This window comes from Ornithodoros turicata, chromosome 9 (assembly GCF_037126465.1).
Source record: "Ornithodoros turicata isolate Travis chromosome 9, ASM3712646v1, whole genome shotgun sequence".
Taxonomy (NCBI): Eukaryota; Metazoa; Arthropoda; class Arachnida; order Ixodida; family Argasidae; genus Ornithodoros; species Ornithodoros turicata.
The window spans coordinates 42,726,816-42,746,797 of record NC_088209.1 but is presented as its reverse complement, the minus strand read 5'-3'; the positions used below and the strand labels follow the sequence as shown (position 1 = coordinate 42,746,797).

The 19,982-nt window shown below is 46.4% G+C and overlaps 1 protein-coding gene across 3 annotated transcripts; it reads right to left on the bottom strand.

The window, feature by feature from the left end:
• Positions 1-930: 930 nt before the first annotated feature.
• On the bottom strand, positions 931-18,755 carry LOC135369024 (tudor domain-containing protein 5-like). 3 transcript variants are annotated; one of them, XM_064602627.1, is made up of 22 exons: positions 17,776-18,755; positions 17,418-17,579; positions 16,754-16,826; positions 16,533-16,668; positions 15,513-15,569; positions 14,418-14,642; positions 13,871-14,015; positions 13,084-13,445; positions 11,757-11,912; positions 10,639-10,700; positions 10,511-10,580; positions 10,275-10,355; positions 10,028-10,135; positions 9,854-9,954; positions 9,260-9,331; positions 8,775-8,892; positions 8,538-8,617; positions 7,967-8,035; positions 5,705-5,807; positions 4,689-4,762; positions 2,655-2,767; positions 931-1,386 (listed from the first exon to the last, which is right to left on the bottom strand). In XM_064602627.1, exons 1-22 carry the CDS (start codon positions 18,386-18,388, stop codon positions 1,358-1,360), a joined length of 3,009 nt encoding a protein of 1,002 aa, XP_064458697.1. In that variant the 5' UTR covers positions 18,389-18,755; the 3' UTR covers positions 931-1,357. The 3 variants fall into 3 exon arrangements, with proteins under 3 accessions (XP_064458697.1, XP_064458698.1, XP_064458699.1); XM_064602628.1 differs by having other exon boundaries at positions 16,754-16,823; XM_064602629.1 differs by lacking the exon at positions 2,655-2,767.
• Positions 18,756-19,982: the final 1,227 nt, after the last annotated feature.

Below are 19,982 nucleotides of genomic sequence, written 5' to 3'. Positions count from 1 at the left end.
AACGATATCATTTGAGATGATGGTTGGCTAGGAGCGTGCTATGCGGTGAAGTTCATTTTTAAGAGTGTACGTAGCCGACGTCGTAGGTCAACGGTCGTCGTTAGCGCTATTTGTGGGGAAAGCTTTTCCAAAAGCGCTTCTCCCGATATTATGGACGCGTTAGAGAATGTCGTCCTACTTAGACAGACAGAAGAAACCCGAGCCGGCTGACGAGGAACACGCAAAGATCAATCGAGGAAGTTCGCACGGCTCTGCAGCGGATGTTATTCACATTTCTGATCGTTTTCAATGCTCTCGTCGTTGCTTGTAATCTCATCCGACTTCCCATGCACGCGTCCGGATGCGTTCGATTACCGTCCGGCTTTACGTGTTTCTCAGGAGTACACAAATGTTTGCGTAGAGTTCGGAAACAACTTTCCGAAAAAAATAAAATAAAGAGAAAAGAAAAGTCGCGTAGTCCAACGTGGACAACAGGCACGACCTACTGAATCATGTCATAGGCACCCCTTCCCAGCGCCGCAGTTAGAGGCTAGCGGTGGCGCTGCTCATCGTCCCAGTTATTGCTTCAACTTTTACAATACTTTGTACTTCAGCTTACCTTCGTATTTCTGTGCAAGCGGGAAGATATTTCATTCTGAGGTTGATTACCATAATCAATCTACGCGTTTACATAGGCGCTACTGCTGTCGTCTGCTACGGTAGTCGTACATACGCTTCTGCGCGTTCAGAATTCAAATTTCCATCGTCCAATCGTGATGCAGATTTCGCGTGCCGATGAGTAGCGCTCCTAGCGGATTGTGCGGACGGGCTCCTTATAGGAGTTGCCGATTATAACATGGTCGTTCTAATCTAGTAGGCCGTGGTAGGAAGATGAGAGAGGAGGGTCCCCCTCCTCCTCCAATCACAGTTCGAGAGAGAGAGAGAGACTGGTTCACTATTTTACGGTGAATTTATTTTTTTTTTCTCCATGAGATTCTCACAGCACCAAAACAGTCTGTAGTCCTGTACACTGCAGGCACCGACAAAAAGTGGACTATGCTATGTATTCAGCGTATATACAAGATGTCATTGGCACCACAACACAAGCGCAATTTTCTGCCCCAAAACCGCTTGAGAGAATGTCCACCATTACCACAACACAGGGTTCCTATGGATGACTTGAGTATACATACATTGTGCTATTTAAATAAGATGCATCGATGACGCACTCGCAAACGCGGGATGAACGAAAAACCGTGCCACATCTGAACGTAGCTTTGTTATCACAGTATAGGTCTAGTGGCATTCCAGATCTGCTAAAAAAAATCTCAGCATTTCAGCAAGTGCTGGTGCTGCAGGCTACAGGTCTGAAGCCAGTTCAAGACCCTTCTGGAGGAATCCGTTGATCTGAAACATGGGCCAAGCAAAACGGAGTACATGTAAACAGCACACTCTGTCTGGAATACAATGCTACGGCAAGAACCTCCTGCATGACGCCTGGACACTTGGAAGAGGAAGGGCAATACGCTACGACAGTAAGTCTCTGCGCATGACTGAAACAATGTTCCAGAAAGCACGTGACAAAGCGTCTGTCCACCGGAAGCAGCAGTAACACTATAAGGTGTGGCAATGTGGACCTCACATGCAGTTGTTATGGTACCTTATTTGACAGCGATCCAATGAGGCCGTTCTACGCAGTTTCCGTACGTTTCGGGTTCGGGCTCCACCATAAAGGTGCGGTTCCCATTCAGCTCCGGAGTTCACATATATTGGTTCGATTAACCGGTTCAGAGGCTGTAAAGCGGTTCAGAACCGGTTTCGGGGTTCTAATATGCTACAAAATTATAGGTAGCCACTAAAAATGATACATACTTGTTACGTCCAACCAGAACCAAACCGGTATCCCAAACCGGTAACCGAAGTTTTCATATCGGTTCTGGTTCAGCTCCTGCTAGTAATTACGGTTCAGTTCCGCTTTAGTTCCAGCTAAAAATGACGGTTAATTCCGGTTTTTGGTTTCGGTTCGGTTCGATGCTCTGGTTCTACGTGCACGAGGGGAAAGGGAAAAGCTGAGGAACTGCGCGAAAGGCTGACCTACTTTCATAGCGTATTCATAGGGTTCTTAGTTTTCGGATTAAACCCGATTTTCAAGAGTTTACCCGGTATCTACCCTAAATCCTTGCGGTCCTTCAACTTGTTGTTCTCGCAAACCCAGCAAAGAGAGCTATTTGTCTTCCTTTTATAATCCCCTCCTGCAGGAGTCAAGTGCAGTGTCACAGTAGTGGCTTGTTTCAGATGCCTTTCGTTTCACCCGAAAATTTCCGGTGACATATCAAACAGAGGTCATAGCACCCGATTTTTCCCTCTCGAATTTGAAAAAATCGTAAAACCTGAAAACGCAGAACCCTACGCATTCACCCATTGTCCTTTCGGTTTCTCAAAGCAGTGCACACCCAAATGCCCAGTGGCTCCATGTCTCTCTACGCAAGCTTCTCCTGCGAAACTGCGTGTAACCCCAAATACGTGCTCGTAATTTTGTGGGTCTCCTTATTTGCTATCCCCTACCCTACACTTGAGAACCCAGCCGGTATCACATAGCTCTTCCACGGCGAGGAGAGACTACTTGGGCGGAGGAAGCAGTAGCGCCTCCTCTGAAGGCCAAAAAATATGCTCACCTCTGCAGGCGAGCAACGTTTCAAGTTTGTCCATCTCCTCCTCAACGTTCCTCAGCTCATCAACTTTCTCCGTTGCAATATCGCCCCTCATCATTGCGCTGCAGATTTCTATTCTGAAAGCATGCAAAGCTGCCTGGTTGGATTCTATTGGCTTCTCAACGGGAGCCAAGTAACTAGAGGGTTAAAAGAGATTTCACTGCAAGTCATGGGTAAGTTAATCAAAAAAACGTAACGAAGTTACAGCTCGCCGGCAATAATAGTATCTGAGTTTATAGTTACTTGTTTTGAAATGTAAAAGCTATAGTTGCGGCATCAAAGTAACTTGGTTAATTGACAGTTACCTTTTAAGAAAAAGTAAAACAATAAATGTAACAAAAAACATCAGCACTCGTACTGTCTAAGCATAGCAATATACAGCGTTACAAATGGAGATTTCCCATGGCCCAGGCTAACAGACTTAGTGGAACTCCTTTTCTAAAAAACTGCAGTATATTTTCTCGACAAAACCTCACTAGGAAACCGATGTGTGGAAAATGCTGCAATATACCTGGAGTTACATTTTCGTTCCTTTAACAAAAAGCAGTAACAGTTATAGTTACAAGTCACTTGTAACTTAAGTTGCTATCCAAGACTAGTTAGTTACATTTTACAGTTACCTTCAAGGTGGTGTACGAAGAAAAGGTGCAGTTGAACTGAAGGTGCAATAGGAATATTTCATTTTGAAACAGCTGGAAACATTAGAAAATGAATTTAATCTGATTTTGCGGGTGGCCGCGCGCTCCCTTCTGAATTCAGGCAACAGTGTGCGGACGAACCGATGTCACTGGAGTCGGTTATGAAGGCAGGCTGCCAGCAGGGAAGGATAACGGACGTATTTTGGTTACCGTTTGGTTACGCGATTTGGTTGGTTTGGTTACGCGAATGCGTATTGTTGAAATGCAGTCTTGGGTAGTAACTACGCAAGTTACAAGTAACTTGTAACTAGAACTAGTTGCTTTTTCCAGTAACTTGTTACAACTAGAAGGTAGTTTTTGTAGAAAAGTAACTGGTTACTGGAAAAGTCTGAATTCAGCAATATGTGCATTCGGCACTCTCCTGCTGCACTAAAGAAACTTTGCACATGACAGGTTGGCAACAATGCCTAGACAGCAATGCTAAACTTGTGGTATCAACGACTGACTCGACAGAGCTAACAAAATGCTAATATAATTACATTTGGGCAGTAATTTTAATGGCATTACTCATTACTTTTTACAAAAGAATCGAGTCTGTGTTCTGTGTCGGCACTTGGCAGAAAGAAAGTTGGCAACTGGAGAGTTAAAAGAATTCCAACGCCCACAATGAATTTCCACGTCCTCAACATCGTTACGGTTAAGCTCGCAGTAATGACATTGTAATGATATTACTTTTTCATAATTGTAATATATTTTCATTACATTTCAGTTGCAGTAATGAGTAACGTAATTTAATTAAATTCTAGTTGGAGTAATGAGTAATGTATTTCAATTACATTTTAGAAGTAATTTACCTAGGCATGCATGCACCATTGCGTGATTAGGGGATCAGCATCGATTTTAAGTACTGCATGATTACATGCATGATCTGGAGTGATCAAATACAGCAGTTACTTATCCTCATCCTGCCAAAGACTCATAAAAACCAATAGCAATCCCCCACCATATCAACTAGTGATGTCACAAACACACATCAGTGCGATAACTCAATCAACTCAACTCAACACGTGGTAGCTTCTCGAGTTAGAAAATGCACATACTACCGCATCAGGAAGGGAAACAGACACGGATGAGGATTTTCCTTTTCGAAGCCTGCACGGGTTCCAGACATCACCAGTATCATCTTCGCCATATTCTTACTTACGCTATTACGAAAGCTGGAAGACTTGTTGAGGCGTGGACACTTAACCAATACTGCATTATGTGCACAGAATTTGTGCATGTTCCGTATTTGTGATTGTGATGGTACAGCAGAGCCCCCACCCCTCTTATCTCATGCACTGTGTATATAAATACTCACTTCCTAGTGTTGAGCGCCATGAGTTGCTGCTCCAAAGCTGCAGTGTCCTCCGTATCGCTGTCGTCCGACAAATTCTGTTTCGGGGAAAACATTGCGATTCGCATTTCACTGCGCGCAATACATTTGTAGTGAACCCTTCATTACACTACAATACAAGAGTGCACACTAGAGCACAAAAACAGCCCTGCCCTCCTAATATACTAGGACCTGGTCTGAACTAACAGCCAATGCCAGAGCCAATGTCCACGAGAATTCATGCCAGCTAGGCCTTTGCTGTGCACACCGAAGAAACGTGGGAAAGGATATGCGTGCCAATGCCTTACATAGAGCCCCTAGCTTTCCACAAAACTTTGCGGAATCGGCCTCGCGGAACCTGCTGTTTCCCTCAGGATCGCGGAATATTCGATACCTTACAGAATTATGCGAGGATTTCAATCGATCTGCGAAATTTTCGCGGGTTAAACTCGATCAGTCGCAACTGCAATGCCTGACACTACTGATAATGGGGGTCACGAACACGGCTTACAGTCTGGAGAAGTGCACGGGATGAGTCAGCATGCGATCTTGGGAGAATGCTGCACTTTTCTGTTTCATTTTTTTTTCTTTCGTCCGCGGAATCCTGCGGATCCGTAAATCCTACTTTGTCGAAATTTTCCACTGCGGAAAGCTAGGGGCTCTAGCCATACATTGAATTCGTAGGGAGTTCATGACCATACCCCATGCAACACCAAAAAAAGCCATTCACGAGCTACACAACCATTTCCGTCAAAATTTTCACAGTTCCATTTGCGAGAGCCTTTTCTCAGTGTTTCTTCCGGGGGTATTTCGAACCTTGTGGCCTGAAAGGGGGTCACGACAACCCCAGCTCACAGCTCTACTTCATGCTCCGGATGTCCGCTTGTTTTCACCTTCTACACATCTCTTCAATGCACCAAGGTGTAAGCAAGGGTACCAAGGTGTACCAAGGTACCAAGGTGCATGCGAAGGGTACCAAGGTGGTATCGAAAAGGACTTGCCTGCCAGTAGGGAGACAGGGGGTCGAACGAGCTGACAATTGCAGTCACTTCCTGTCTCAGTTTCTTCACCTGGCAGTCAAACAGGTTCAGGAGATCATTCACGCTGGAAATAAGACATCAATGTTGTCCAATACTGTTCATACGTTGAACCATCAATGGTCCAAATTCCGTAATTCTTCCGGTAATTTGACAGTAACAAGGCCGAAAATATTGCTGTGTGTATTTACTCGCAGCCCCCAACTTCAGTGTCAATATGTCGGTCCTCTTTTTCATCGAAAATATGGAATTTTTTGCAAAAATATTTTTGCGAAAATATTTTTTTTTGTGCAAAAATATGGAATTCTGCGGAACTACGAATCTTGACTGAGGAACAGGGCTTTGGTGCTGGAGGTGGATGCACCTACGGCTCACAACGCCCCTTCCCGCATCACCTGACTCCGAGGACAAAAAAACTTGTGCCACGCATCTCGTGTTGGCAACACTGGCTTTGCTCCCATCGGCGATTTCCCGTCTAGTGCTTTGCTCGCGGCAAAGCGTGCGATGACTAATCGTTTCCACTTTGGGAAACAAGAGTGGAAAGGTTAGTATGGTACTGAAGGTTTCGACAAAAACGCCCGAATGTGTACCGTGTGACGCTTAGCTATGACCGTATTTTCGATTTGTGAGCACTTTACTTCTATGTTATGCCAGCCTAGATGTACGAGATGTGCTCTCTGCCCCAGAGTTCCAGATTTACCGCAGCAGAAAAACCACATCCCTTAACCACGTTTAACTCACCCCGACTCTAGCACCATGGCCGGCACACTATCACCTGGCCTGACAAGCACATGTGCTTGTAGCGGAGAAGGAACATTGAAACATTGAATAGTTAAAGATATGTCTGTAATTGCGGTGTTGAGGACTTGATGCATGCATGCGGCTCGCCTTGTTCCCTGTGGAAAACATCCTTTGTCGACTTTGCATACCGGTTCCAGAGAAGCGGTTCAATATGGCGGTGAAACTGGAAGGATACACGATGGTCGGACTATGGTGCTACCATAGATGGACTTATGATGCACCCCTTCCTGCGGCAAAGTATGCACATAAACTTGGCCCAACGTCATCTTAAGCTAAACTACATTCTGGCTGCGCTGGTCCTGCAGCATGGGCAGTTTCGTAAAGGAGGCTTCACCTCATGCAGGGAAGCTTCGTGTGAAGCCCACTTTCGGGAGGTGTCGTTCATATTCGGCGAACAGTCGGACATTCGGAAACCCGAATATTGGGTATTCGATTCGCGAATGAAATACTTCAGAGTGATTAATATCTGATTCGAATTCGAGAACTCGAATATCCGTATAACCCTAAAAATAAGAGATTCCGTGAAATTCCGTGCCAAAACGAAGGATTCCGCGATATTTCGCAGAATCGCGGAAAACCGGGGGCCTTAGCTACGCTTCAGCATCCTTCCGCTATAAAGATGAAAAGTGCTGCTACGAAGTGCAAGGAGTGTGCACATACTTCTCCCATGCTTGTGTGTATGTACAGTCAACCCTCGATTTATGAATTCCCTCGTTTTATGCACACTAGCACGAGGAACCAAACTTTTTACATGCATTTTTCCCTCGTTTTATGAACCTCAATATTCGAATAATGAATTGAATTTCTGGGAACCAACTAGGAGTTGCCCAGCGTTTTTGCCCTCAATTTATGAACGGATCGTTCTGAGGCCAACAAAAACCTTCAAAAGGATTATTCGTGGTCTTATGAATGACGCCTGAACAGACAAAACGTTTTCGAGGTATTGCACCCTCGGTTCTTAACCCCTCGATATCCGAACAACAAACGGGTTTTTGGAGAAGTGTTCCTGAACTCAATTGACACAGCAGAAGACATGGTCCAAAGCAAAATTAAACTATTTAGTATTGCATAATAAACAGAGTGTGAATGCGCTAACATCTGTGTTTTGTGAGACTGATACAGCAGAAGGCATGGTCCAAAGCAAAATTACATTATAAACACAATATCAACTCGGAAATACTGTTCCATTTGCTCGATAGTACTCACTTAACGGAATTTTCGATTTATGAATCCCTCGATATATGAACGATTTTTCGGGGAACTGAGGGTGTTCATAAATCGAGGGTTGACTGTATACACTTGGCTGTGGAGACAACAGCGTGCCTATCACGTGCTTTTGACAGACACTGAGGTCATTTCCGTAGTAGGGCCAGTGCCCTGTGCAAGCCCAATTAAGAAAGGACTCAGAAGAAGGACAAGACCTACCTGCGCAGAGGAAAGAGAGTCAATTTTGGGACAAGGAGTTCCCGCTGCTTCACACCCGGAACGTCGTAGCTGCAAAGCAAGCAATGATTGCGAGGGAATGATTGCCACAGTGTACAGAGCGTCAGAAATGCCAGAACCGAGAAGAAATCACCCACAGTAAAACTAGGGAGTGAAAATGACTTTCTGAGATTCGGGGGGGTCAAAATCGGGCGATAATTGTGCCTTTGGGCGTTTTTTTGTTTCTCCTCTTGTCTATTAAGTCCTTTTTCTTAATCTCTCTCTCTCTTTTTTTTTTTCGAGATCGTGACCTTCCAGCGGTAATCCCCGAAGGCATAGACACTGTTGACACACATGGATGCGTTGCTGGGAACGTAAGTGACCCAGTCTTACATGCGTTACACGTGGCGACCTCTGTTAGTCTTCAGTGGAAACGTCACTCGAGAATTTCACAGTGAATGGAATTCGGGAAGCAATCGGGTTTAACCTCAATTGGTCGGAGGACAGTTCGGGGGGGAATAATCGGGCGGTGTCGGGTTTAACCCGAAAAAGTCATTCCCTAAGTAAAACCCACCTTGCCATCTGGTTGAACAGGTGCAGGTGCTCCTTCTTATCCAAGGTCAGCGTCGGGAAGCGAATCTCCTTCGCTTCCAGCTGCCAACAGAAACGAAATTATTGAGTATAGCCCACGTAGCCCACGGATGCCGATTATTCGCGCTCTCACAGGGAACCATGACCTATGCCATAAAATTAACACATTTCTACTGACGTTTTTCCGGTCAGACTGAAACGCTTGCGGACAAGTACTTACCAACTGAAGAACCCTGTCAGATGGCAAGCCAAGCAGTTCAGACACATTGGCAGACGACAGGTATGGCTGCCGCTCGATGTTGACCACCTTGATACAGTAGCCTGTCCGGAGGTATTCCCTGGCCATCGTAATAAAACCAGTTTATTTCAACGATAGGAGTAAGGACAACACAGAAACGCATCAGTTCGGACGGTGCGTATATATATCGGGGCAGCGAGCGTGCAAAATAAAGTAGTCCATTTTTCGGAGTTGCAGTGGCCGGCAAAAGTGTCTGCAGCTTTGGGAAGTGTACCAGAATCCTCCCCCCCCCCCAAATTTTATTGGGGTGTTTATGCAGAGACCTGATGTGCCAACGGGCAGTACTAGTGGTTTACGTGCACGCTGTCATTTTCGAGTTTCTCAAACACACGTTGCGGAATAAATTATGTGAAACCCACGTTTCACACACAATCTCACTGGAAGGTGTTACTAATAAAACAACGTACGGTTTCACGGCCTTTGGTCTCAATGGCTCGTCTAGTTCTCGGCGCAGCACACTCATGAAGTCCTCTCCCACACTGAAACAAATTTTTCGCTGCATAAGTTGGGCAAGAGATACAGTGTACCGGTTGATGACGTACATTTGTTTGCGCAGCTCCGCACACATTGCACGTGCCTCAATCGCAATGCACATTCACATCGCCCAAACATGAAACAGTCCGCAGAATTCAGAAATACACGTGTCTGCAATGGCGGGTACACCTGGGTACACCTGTACACCCACGATAAATTGATCCACATTCACGTCCTTCGGGTACATTCATTATGTGTGGGCCCGTTCACATTCTCCGTGTACGCCCCGAACCGGACCGGAACTACGAGCTCAGGGCGCTCAGCTTTGCGCGAATCCGCAAAATTTTGCGGAACCATTTCGCACATTTTTTTTTTCGTGGAATATCATAATTATTCTTCGCGGAAATGTGAATTCTGCACCGCAGATAGCTAGGGGGCTGTACACAGTGGTGTGCAGACATGCTACGTTAGCTTATCTAATCGCGTGAGTATAGTGATCGTGCATTCCTTTTAGTCAGGCCACTTACTCGAGGCTGAGCGGCTCAGCAGCAGCTCTCTGCGGAAGCTCGGAACTTTTCTGGAGTGCAGGACTGCCCGTGGCAACCGCCTCTTCCGGCGACTCGTTCTCCTATTGCAGCAGATAACCACAAGCGATAATTGATATCGGGTTATCACTTTCAAATGTATCAAGAATGTCGCACCTGGTACAGGGCCAGTGCGTGTCCCTCATCGACCAGGATATCGGAGATGTGCCTCTCCGGAACGGTCGTCGTGTCGCACAGAAATATTGGGTAAGTGCTGCCCTCTTTCTGTGGGAAGAGTCTGGTCTCAGAGAACCCATGCATACTATGCAAATACTAAGATATCTTAAGACAGAAGAGATAAAATTGTATAGACACAGGGCAAGCTGGTGGATGACATAAGCGGGGCAAAAACACAAATGCTCACCTCCATTATCTTGCACATGAGCGTGCGGTCGTCATTTGTCAGCTGCAGTAAGCGCTTTGTTGCTGCCTCTGTCCAGCCAGACTGAAAAAGGATGCCCATCAGAGTATTATAGGGAAGATTAGAGAGCTAGGGGGATCCCACGACCGCTGTCTTCACACTCTGTCAACTATGATAAGTTTGTGCAACGCATACTGCCTACCCTGCGACCACGGGGAAACAAAGACACACACACTCACACTTGACGCTGGCTTGATGTGAGACAGCTTGGCATGGATCGCTTGCGCAGGGAGGTTGAAAAAGTCATTCCTGTCATATACAAACAGAAAAATAAATAAAACGGTACGCTACAAAAATTGGGCCCCACCTCAACTTGCGGAGGTCACTCTTCTGCACCGTGCCCACTGTTCCGTAATCCACATACAGGACCTGCAGGGTAAGCAGCGATACACTCTGGGATCACATCCCAGCACCCCATGAACTTAAAGGGGTTGAGAAATCATATGCAGCCCACTAAATGTACGGCTCCGTTTCACATGTTGTAGACCGTGGATTCGACACGCAAAGTACCATATTCAAGTGGGTTGAAGTGGAGTAGTTGGTTGAAATACATGCCAGAGCAAAAGCTGCAGCGAAGAACGCGGACAAGCGGGCTAAAACATAAACAACGGGCAGACTCCGCATGTCTACCTGTCATTTATGTTTTAACCCGCTTGTCCACGTCCTTTGCTGCAGTTTTTAATCTAGTATGTCCCCACATTCTTCATTAGAACGGTTTATCAACCGTCGGGTTTTTAAAACTGCGTTCTTTCTGAGCCAGTGTCGAACGTGCGACAATGGCTTGTTGATGCGGGATAGGAAAAACAGCACTTTGATGCTCATATTTAGTAGACATAAATCAATATTTACAACGTCATTTCTTGAAAAGTTTTGAATGGTTTCACAACCCCCTTTAGGCACCCTAAAAATTTTCTCATATGATCATATAGCTACGTAAATATGTGTGGTCCATAACATGGTGAGATGGATGCCCCTCCTAAAGGGGTTTCTAACACCCCCTCGGGCAAAAATCCTGCAAAAATTCCTGCGTGTACTGCAACTAAGGCAAGTGTCCTGTTAGGCTCAGGCTATATCATAGCCTCGATGCAGTAAAAGAGTTACCATCAACCACACTACTAAATTGTACTGCATGCTGCACACAATCTTGCACTACATTTGCAGCTGCTATGGATCAAATCCCTCTGTGGACAGTCTGTTCAAATCTGTAACCCTCGAATATGCGAGGCACTGCACAAACAAAAACAGACAAACAATGAGGGTATAGTGTTCATTTATCGCTTTAGTGAATGGGAGGTGGCAAAGTCCGGAGGACTTGACAAGTAAAATCTCACACCGTGGTTAGGTTACCTTGTTTCTGAGGCACAGAAGGTAAAAAACTACGCACGAAATGGGGTACCACTTGTACCCTGCAGGAAAGGGACTTACCTGACAGGATAGTCCATCCGGGCACAGGGATGTAACCTGAGCTCGGTGCCAGTCCCTGGTCCCGTCCTTGTACACGTAAGGAGCGGCGCACGGAGAGCCCCGGTGGATCTGTTTGTCTTCGACGCCATACCTGTCCGAGTAGTGGCCGTCGTACACCTGAACACACATGCTTGCGCTGTAGAGCCCTGTTAGTTTGACTAAGTCAACAAATACAGGGTTCGCCAGGATAAACTTGGTTAAACAGTTGAGGACTGATTACGGACGCCAGTCGCTAACCTATAGCCTTCCACATATACTAAACAGGTTTTCCGCACTGAATTTGCACGTTAATGATGCGTCATTGTCCTTCCTAAGGACACTAAGCATACATGGTGCATTGTGTAGCTGATTATGCTGAATTGTTGTCTCCTGTGTGCAGTGCCTGCATTTCGTGTATATGTTGCTTTATATGTTTTCTCTTTGGCTAGATTTCTGATATTATATCAGTGATGAGTAACAAAGGGTCGTGTCCTAGTCAAGCAGCTTTTTTGCTGCTTTTTGGCCACCCTCTGATGTACAGGTTCCTACAAATGTTTCCAATAAAATGAAATGAAATGAAATGAAACTTCGGGGTTTGTAACGGAGATAACACAAACAGAAACAGTTTCAGGAAGCTAAAGTAGGCGTCGAGAGGACGTAATGTGCCCCAAAATTTTATGTCGATACTGCCACTTGGTCCGTTTCTCTGCGGATAAATCGTGGAAAAAAATTTTAAAAAGCCGCTGCTTCACATTTCCAGTCGGCTATACCTGTGTTTCAGCTCCTTCTACCAGATGGAGAAACGGTCGAACGCACCGTTGCAGATGATATCGAAACCAAGTGAACAAGCGGAACTGAATGCAGACGACGACTGTGCGAAGTAGTCTGCAGCGCCGCGTTCGACCGTGTCTCCATCTGACAGAAGGAGCTGAAACACAGGCATAGCCAATTTGAAATGTTAGGAAGCGGCGTTTTTTAAAATGATTTTCACGATTTATCCGCAGAGAAACGGACACTTCTGTGACACTGGGACAGTGAATGACTGCGGTATTCAAACACCTGCCCCTAGCTCTCTCTGCTGATATTATGATTCACTTTTCAGACACTTTACCTAGAACGACACGCTGAAGGACCGCAAGGATTTCGGGGTAGATATCGGGTTTCACCCGAATTCTCAAAAACTTGTTCTGGAGGAAACTATCGCGAAAAAAATTGTGTTTAACCCCCCGAAAACGAGGTACCCTAAGTATACCACAGTATACCTCAGACCGCGGCGGAGCAGACTTTTAGACTGGCCAGTAAAACTCACCTTCTCCAACTCGTCCATGAGGGCCTCCAGCTTGAGCGTGGTTTCCGTGCCCTTGAGCTGGATGTACAAGTGGTGTGGATGGTACACCTGGGACACGTACACGGGGTTGTAATCGTATTCGGACAGCCCGTCTTGCACCACGAAGGGGCTAGTTGGCAGCAGCACTTCCTGCGCAGCCACGGGGGGTCGAGGAGGGGCAACCATGGGGGCGAACCCCGGGGGAATGCTGGGAGCGTTGAAGGGCCCCCCGCAGGGGGCGCCGTTGTGACCGCCGTGGTGGACCGAGCTGGCAGCACAGGCAGGCTCCGCGGGCTTCTTGGGCGGTTCTTCGATGGGGCCCGTCCATTGCAGCATGAATTCTCCTGAACGATTTTAGCACCGTCGTTCGCTCAATCGCAAACCATTTATTCTGAGAGCCTGAAGTTTTAGGGTTTAACCAGATTCTTCCCCCAAATTGAAGGTTGCCTCTTTAGGGTGAAACCCCGACTTTTAACTGGCAAATCGCCCTCAGTGAGACGTCTGCAGGAATGTGCACTAATTTGACTGGCAGCAAATGCAGTTACATTACCATTTGTACCAAACCAGCACAGTTAGTTTGAGTAACTAGGCTCAATTTCTCTTTCCACACGAATTCACATGAATTTAGAGCACATGTTCATTTACCCCGATTTTTACCCCTATCTAAAGTGGACGAAAAAGCTTCGAAAAATGAAAGACAGATGCAGCGTTCACATTGCACGCTGTGCTCCAATCCCAACAGAACAAGGCCCGCGGGGTCCCGACTTACTGTTGTCGCTTCTTTCAAAGATAAGTGGCAGGTGCGCCGTCAGGTAGAGCACAAAGGCAAACCGGGTGAAGCCATGTTCAGAGAGGGATAGTGGCATCCCGCACGATCCTTCGTAGAGGCGGAGGAGGTCATTCAGAGTCACACCCTACAACGTGAAGACAATGCTCAAGCCAGTAGCACAACTGGCACAGACACCCGCCCACGACCTACTATTCATAGGCACTCCTTCCCAGTGCCACATTTAGAAGCTAGCGGTGGCACTACCTATCGGCCCGGCTATTGCTTTTAAAAATTTTTTTGCAATACTTTGCATGTCCCACGGTAGATGTTCCTTTCATCATCCTACGTGTTCTCATAGGAGCTGTTGCTGTCGTCTGCTACGGTTGTCGTCCGTTCGCTCCTGCGCGTTCAAAATTCAAATTTCAGTCATGATACGGATTCTCGCGGGCCGATGAGTAGCGCCCCCTAGCGAACCGTGCGGACGGGCTCCTCATAGGGGTTGGCAATTATGACGCGGTCGTTATAATCTAGTACGTCGTGCACCCACCTGAGGACCCGCAGATTGCAGGTGTCTGCCGAGGGTTGCCACGACCGATGCGGGCAGAGAAGGTCCCGCATCTCCCCTGTGGGGAACGCATGCTTCCGTCGCTTTGGCAGTGAGAGAAACCAAGAAGTCTCCGTCCGGGATGGGACGGTTGACGACAAACAGGGAAGAGTAGCTCTCCAGAAGATCCAGGATGCTGCTGAAGCCATACTCTGAGGGCTGTAGGTGCTGAAGCAGGAGAATCGGAAGGGCGAATAACAATAAAAACTGATAAAAATAAAAAATCTCGCTGGCCAATATCAACGTCTGAAGGGATGACTGTGACAATACAATCTGCTCAGGTCTTCAGCGAATCCCCCAGCTGACCGTGACGAAATGGCACCATGCATACAAGGCCGACAGTTGTTGAGTGAGGAGGGTATGAGGCGATTGTGGGAGGGGTTTCGGGTATATCAATCCCCTAGCTTTCGGTGTTGGAAATTTGGAATTGGAAGTTGGATTTATAAATTTGTTGGATTTTGCAGGCAAAAGAAGAAGAAGAAAAAGTGCACGGCATCTTTCCAGCCTTTCGTAAATTTTCAGCGTGCAAAGAAAAATAGATTCAACTCGGTCAACTTCTCTCTGGGCATTGCTGTTGTTAAATCCGCTTGAGGCATTATCACTGGTGTCAGGCGTTACTGTCGCAACTGACTGGGTTTAACCCACAAAACTTTCAGGTCGTACAATTCTGTAAGATGTTCTGTAATATTCCGCAAAAAAACGATGATTGACAGAAACAGCAGGTTCTGCAAGACATCGCCAATTCTAAGGAAAGCTAGGTCATTTAAGTATGAGAAAGACTAGGGAAAAGTGTGCTGAGGAAAAAGTGTGCTGAGGGTAATAAGAAACAGAGGATATAAAACTCCAAGCGACAATCATCCCCATATACTGTCCTCCTTTAATCTAGTCTTTATGCTATCAGCAACAATTCTTCTCATCATGAGATAACTAACTTCCGATTTAGTGCTATCACAGATCGAGTTTGTTTGCTGTTCGATGACGACTAAAGAAGCACAGAGCACCACTGTCGTAACATGCTGCACAAAACGGTTCGATTACCTCGAAGTGGTGCATGAAGTCCATGAGCCAGACACCCTCTGGATGCTCACTGAGTACCTGCAGAGTAGAAGTATTGATGTGAGGCAACGACCCTCGATAGTGTTTCGTGCAAAAATAGTTGTCTGCCATTCTGTGCACAGACGCTATGCACCTTTTGAGTGAAAGCTCCTCACGGGCCCGATCTAGGGCCGGGTTCAGGCAACGCCGCCTAGATAGAGGAGGCCTGCTCATTGCCTCCTCTCCCACCTTCGATTAAGAGTCAGAATTCGTCTACTACTGCGATTCACCGTTCTGCGCACCTCACCTGGAGCCTGCAGACCTCAATAAGACAAAAAGTGTGAGACGTTTTCCAGAAAATCAGTTTTGAGAAAGATCGGGACTGTTCCAAGTATTCCCGTTTAGTACGTGGGGATGTTCAATCGCAACTCGCAGACGACGGACCGCTGAAAGCACGTTCGTGATTGGCTACGGCCGTTGAAAACACGATCCTCATTGGCTGGCTCTTAGTTGTCATGGCAACGAGTAAGCAGGCTTTCTCTATCTAAATGGTGTTGGTTCAGGCCAGGGGCATATCCCGCCAATAAATCTGGCCTGGGCACTGCTCCACTACGAGTAACAAGGGTGGGTAGTAATACTATTTTTTCGTATTATAATACTGATACATAATACTCCACAAAAACACGTATTATAATACTAATACAAATACTTTTTGAAAATGTGTATTATGTATAATACATAATTCTAATACTGTATTATAATACATTAGGGTAATAAAGGAATACCCAACTTTTTGAAAATCCTAGGGCGTACACAATACCGCATTATCACCGTGCTGATAGCGCATAGGAGGTGAACGAACACTTCAAAATCCGAGGAGTGTTATAATACTTGTAATACACATTTTTGCGTATTACAATACGTAATACAAATACAAAATGTATTTGAGTAATACTATTATAATACAAAGTACCATAATACATGCTCAGCCCTGCTGAGAGTAACATTCTACGAGATTCTAACCTTTTGGATATTGTCGAGAATTTTTTGCGGGACGTCAGCTCTGTCCTCACTTGCACGCCTGCTGGTCTGGCTTTGAAGTCCATCCTCTGATGGAGAACGGTCGTGCACGAACGGGCCGCCTTGAGTGTTCATGAAGCTGTTAATGAAAGCTGTTAACGACTTTGATCTGTACATTCTGTACAGTTTAAGTAAAGCAAGTCTAGGCACGAGCAAAGTGTCACCTTGTGTCATTTGTTGTGGAGACGATGGGACTCCTTATCAAGGGCTTGTTTCTCGAATCCGCACAAGCAGCTGCTGAAGAAGGAATGTAGGAGGATTACGCGGGTTATCTGCGCGGTGTTGCCGGAACACAGGAAACTCACTTTCTACGAGAACTCAAAACTTTGAGCAAGAGTGCAAAACTTTCTACGCTTTGGAGTTTCCAACGAAATGTTATGTCTGGCAACAACGGCATCATGTGATAAGGTGAGGAAGACAATACCAGATGGCGAAAAAGAAGGTAGAAATTCTTTGCATGCCCCCCCGGCAGAATAATTCGGGAACAGGTTGCGGTGTCAAAAAGCTTTCTTTTTAGCGTGAGCATCCGCAGGGTTCGGCTGAGAACTGAGCAGGTCGTTTGCATATGCTTTCGGAAACTTCAGCAAAAATCAATGAGCATTAATCAATCAAAATCAATCAATGAGCATGCGCAAATGAGCTGCTCACTGTTCTTTGTCGCTCTCTAAGGCGTGAGGACTAAAATGAAAGCCTTTTCGATAGCGCCACCTGCTCACTAATTATCCGGGTGAGGGACCTTTGTGAAACACCCGGTATTATAAGGGGCACCCTCATTACTAAGAATCCCTGTAGCTCATACAATCCAATCGACAGCCAGACAGCGCTCACCAGGACTACTGTACGGTTTTGTGACCGCTGGTTCAGTCGACGTGGAATAGGTGGCAGCAGCGCAGGTAGCAGTTTGCCAGCTACGAGGCTGAACGGCTTGCGGTGTCGCAGGCGATTGCGGTCGCCACAGAGGGGCTGCCCAACCCTGGACACCACAGTATCCTAAAGAAAAGGTTTCACACCCGTTGAACTTGCCAGCCTATGCCTTGCTTTCCCAGCCTATGTAGTAGAAACTGCCTTCAAAGTATAGCTGATCTATAGCTGGGAACATTCCATTTTAAATGAAGTGAAAAAATGCCAGATTTTCTTCCCAGATGCCATCAAGTAGGAACTTCGTAACAGTGGACTATATACTTACCAGCTCTGCTGACCACTTTCACTTTCCCAGTCGAACTTCGTACTGCACTGAGTACGTCCGATAGCCCCACTACAAAGTCTTCGATAGTGTGAAATCCGTACAGTCGATACGACAAGGCCGAACCGTACCACTTTCTGTACGCTTCTTCCAGGTCACGCACGAGAATGCCATCGGGGTAGCCGCTTACCAAGCGAAAAACATTGTCCTTTACAAGCTTGGGAACGTAAGACTGCGTCGAGTTAACGTACGGACCTTTCGTGTGCTGTGGTCGGTGCAAAAATTGGCGAGTGGTAAAGTTGGTAAAGTTGCGCGGGGCGCTGGAATGACCACCGGAATCCTTCTGCCGGCTCACCAGTTTTTGTACATGTTCCACTTCTTCGGTAACGGTCGCTTGGATGTAGTTGTCACCGTCTGCTTGAAACACTCGGACTGTGTCTGTGATACTTCTGAGAAAACTCAAGGCGTTCGAATGGCCAAATGCTCTCCACGGTAAGTCATGCCCCTCATTGTTTCGGTACTCACCGAGAAAGCGGCGGACGGGCAGGGGACGCTTGTCCGCAATCAGCAAGGCGCGGATAATTGCTTTAACAGTTTCAATGTCGGGGTTTGTCATCGCTTCGGTTAACGAAAGCTACATTTATAGCAAGCAACGTTCCAGCGCCTAAACGAACCTTCCGTGTCACTGGCATCGAACTGCGTGTGAACCCTATCGAGCACGTAGATCGCGGCTGCTGCGAGCTATGAAATGAAACCAACGAAACTATAGCACCTGCTACCACTACCACCGTACCACTAGCGGCCGCAGACAGATGCTAGTTGTCAGCGCGAGCATGGTCGCGAGATGCATTTAGAACATCGTTAGAATCACCCTATGTTTGTCCACTTTTTGCACTTTTGAGAAACACATGTCGTGATTAGGCGCTCACTGAAAGGCAATGGGCGCATGTACACAGCGACGGGGCGACGGCTTCCGCTTGAGAAATGAGAATGGGCGATGGTTGACTTCTCATCCTTCTCATCGCCCCCCTCTTTTCCATGTCGAGAAATGTCGCTTGTGCTGCCCCTCCCATTTTCTGTTTTTTTTTTTTTTTTGGCAAGCTTAATTTGAAACGGTGACAGAGCCAAAAAAGTTTCGCGGGTAGCGAGGGAGCGGGGCAGGGATTGACCCAGTAGCCCCTCCCCCCACCAAAAAAATTCAACACCTTTCCCCCCTCCCCACAAAAAAGGAAAACGTGGTCACCACTGGCTGGAGATCACCATTTTGCATTGTAAATGTGGGAGCAACGATTGATAATTTTTGGTGTGTGCCCCCCCAAATATAGGTCTCAGCTCCCAATGAAAAATATTTCTGGCTGTGTCCTTGCTACATATATATTCTGAAACCTATCTGAGGACGTAGGGATACATGCTCATATAACAGACAGTATTTATTTAAAAAATAGGGTACTTATATGGTTTCTTTGAGCATGTAGGTCTTAACAAATGTTACCGACTTGCAAGTGCCCATAAGCATATGAAAGCTATGCCCCTTCTGTTTAGTAGAGACTACTCACTTATGTGCTACAGTCTGATTGTTCATTTTAGTTCTTCAGTTAATTTATAGTTCGCTTCATTCTGCTTTATTTCATAAATGTATATAAATGATACAGTAAAGGATTAGGCCCTGCAGTACCTCGAGCATTACTGTAAATTATTTACGTTTCCGTTTCACATATTCCGAGTGCGTGATATCCATTTCTGTTACCGTCACCCGCTACATTTCCGGAATAATGCCTTTTCTGTCACCTTTGCCTTACTCAGAGACAGCACATGAGCAACACAGAGTTATACGAGAATATGGTTGATGTCAGGTAGCCCATTCACCAATCCCAGGCAGAAATCCGAGCTGGAATCCGACTGGGTTCACTTGAAAAAGTTCATTTTTCAAGTTGTTCTGTGTGTTTTCCCAAATGGATCCACCTGAGATTCCAGCTCAGATTTCTGTGTTTGCTGTAAAGGCACGCAAATACGTTCTCAGTGCACCGCCCGACGTGTGTTTTCACATCACGGGAGGGGGGGGGGGGGGGGGGGGGGGGCGACCGCCCCCGCAATACAGCTGTGTTCCCTATGTAAAAACCCTATCTCCTGGACGATGCTGTGCTGCAAAGCACGAAATTTCCTTAAGACCCCCCCCCATGACAGACCCTTTAAAGTCCATAGTTATTACG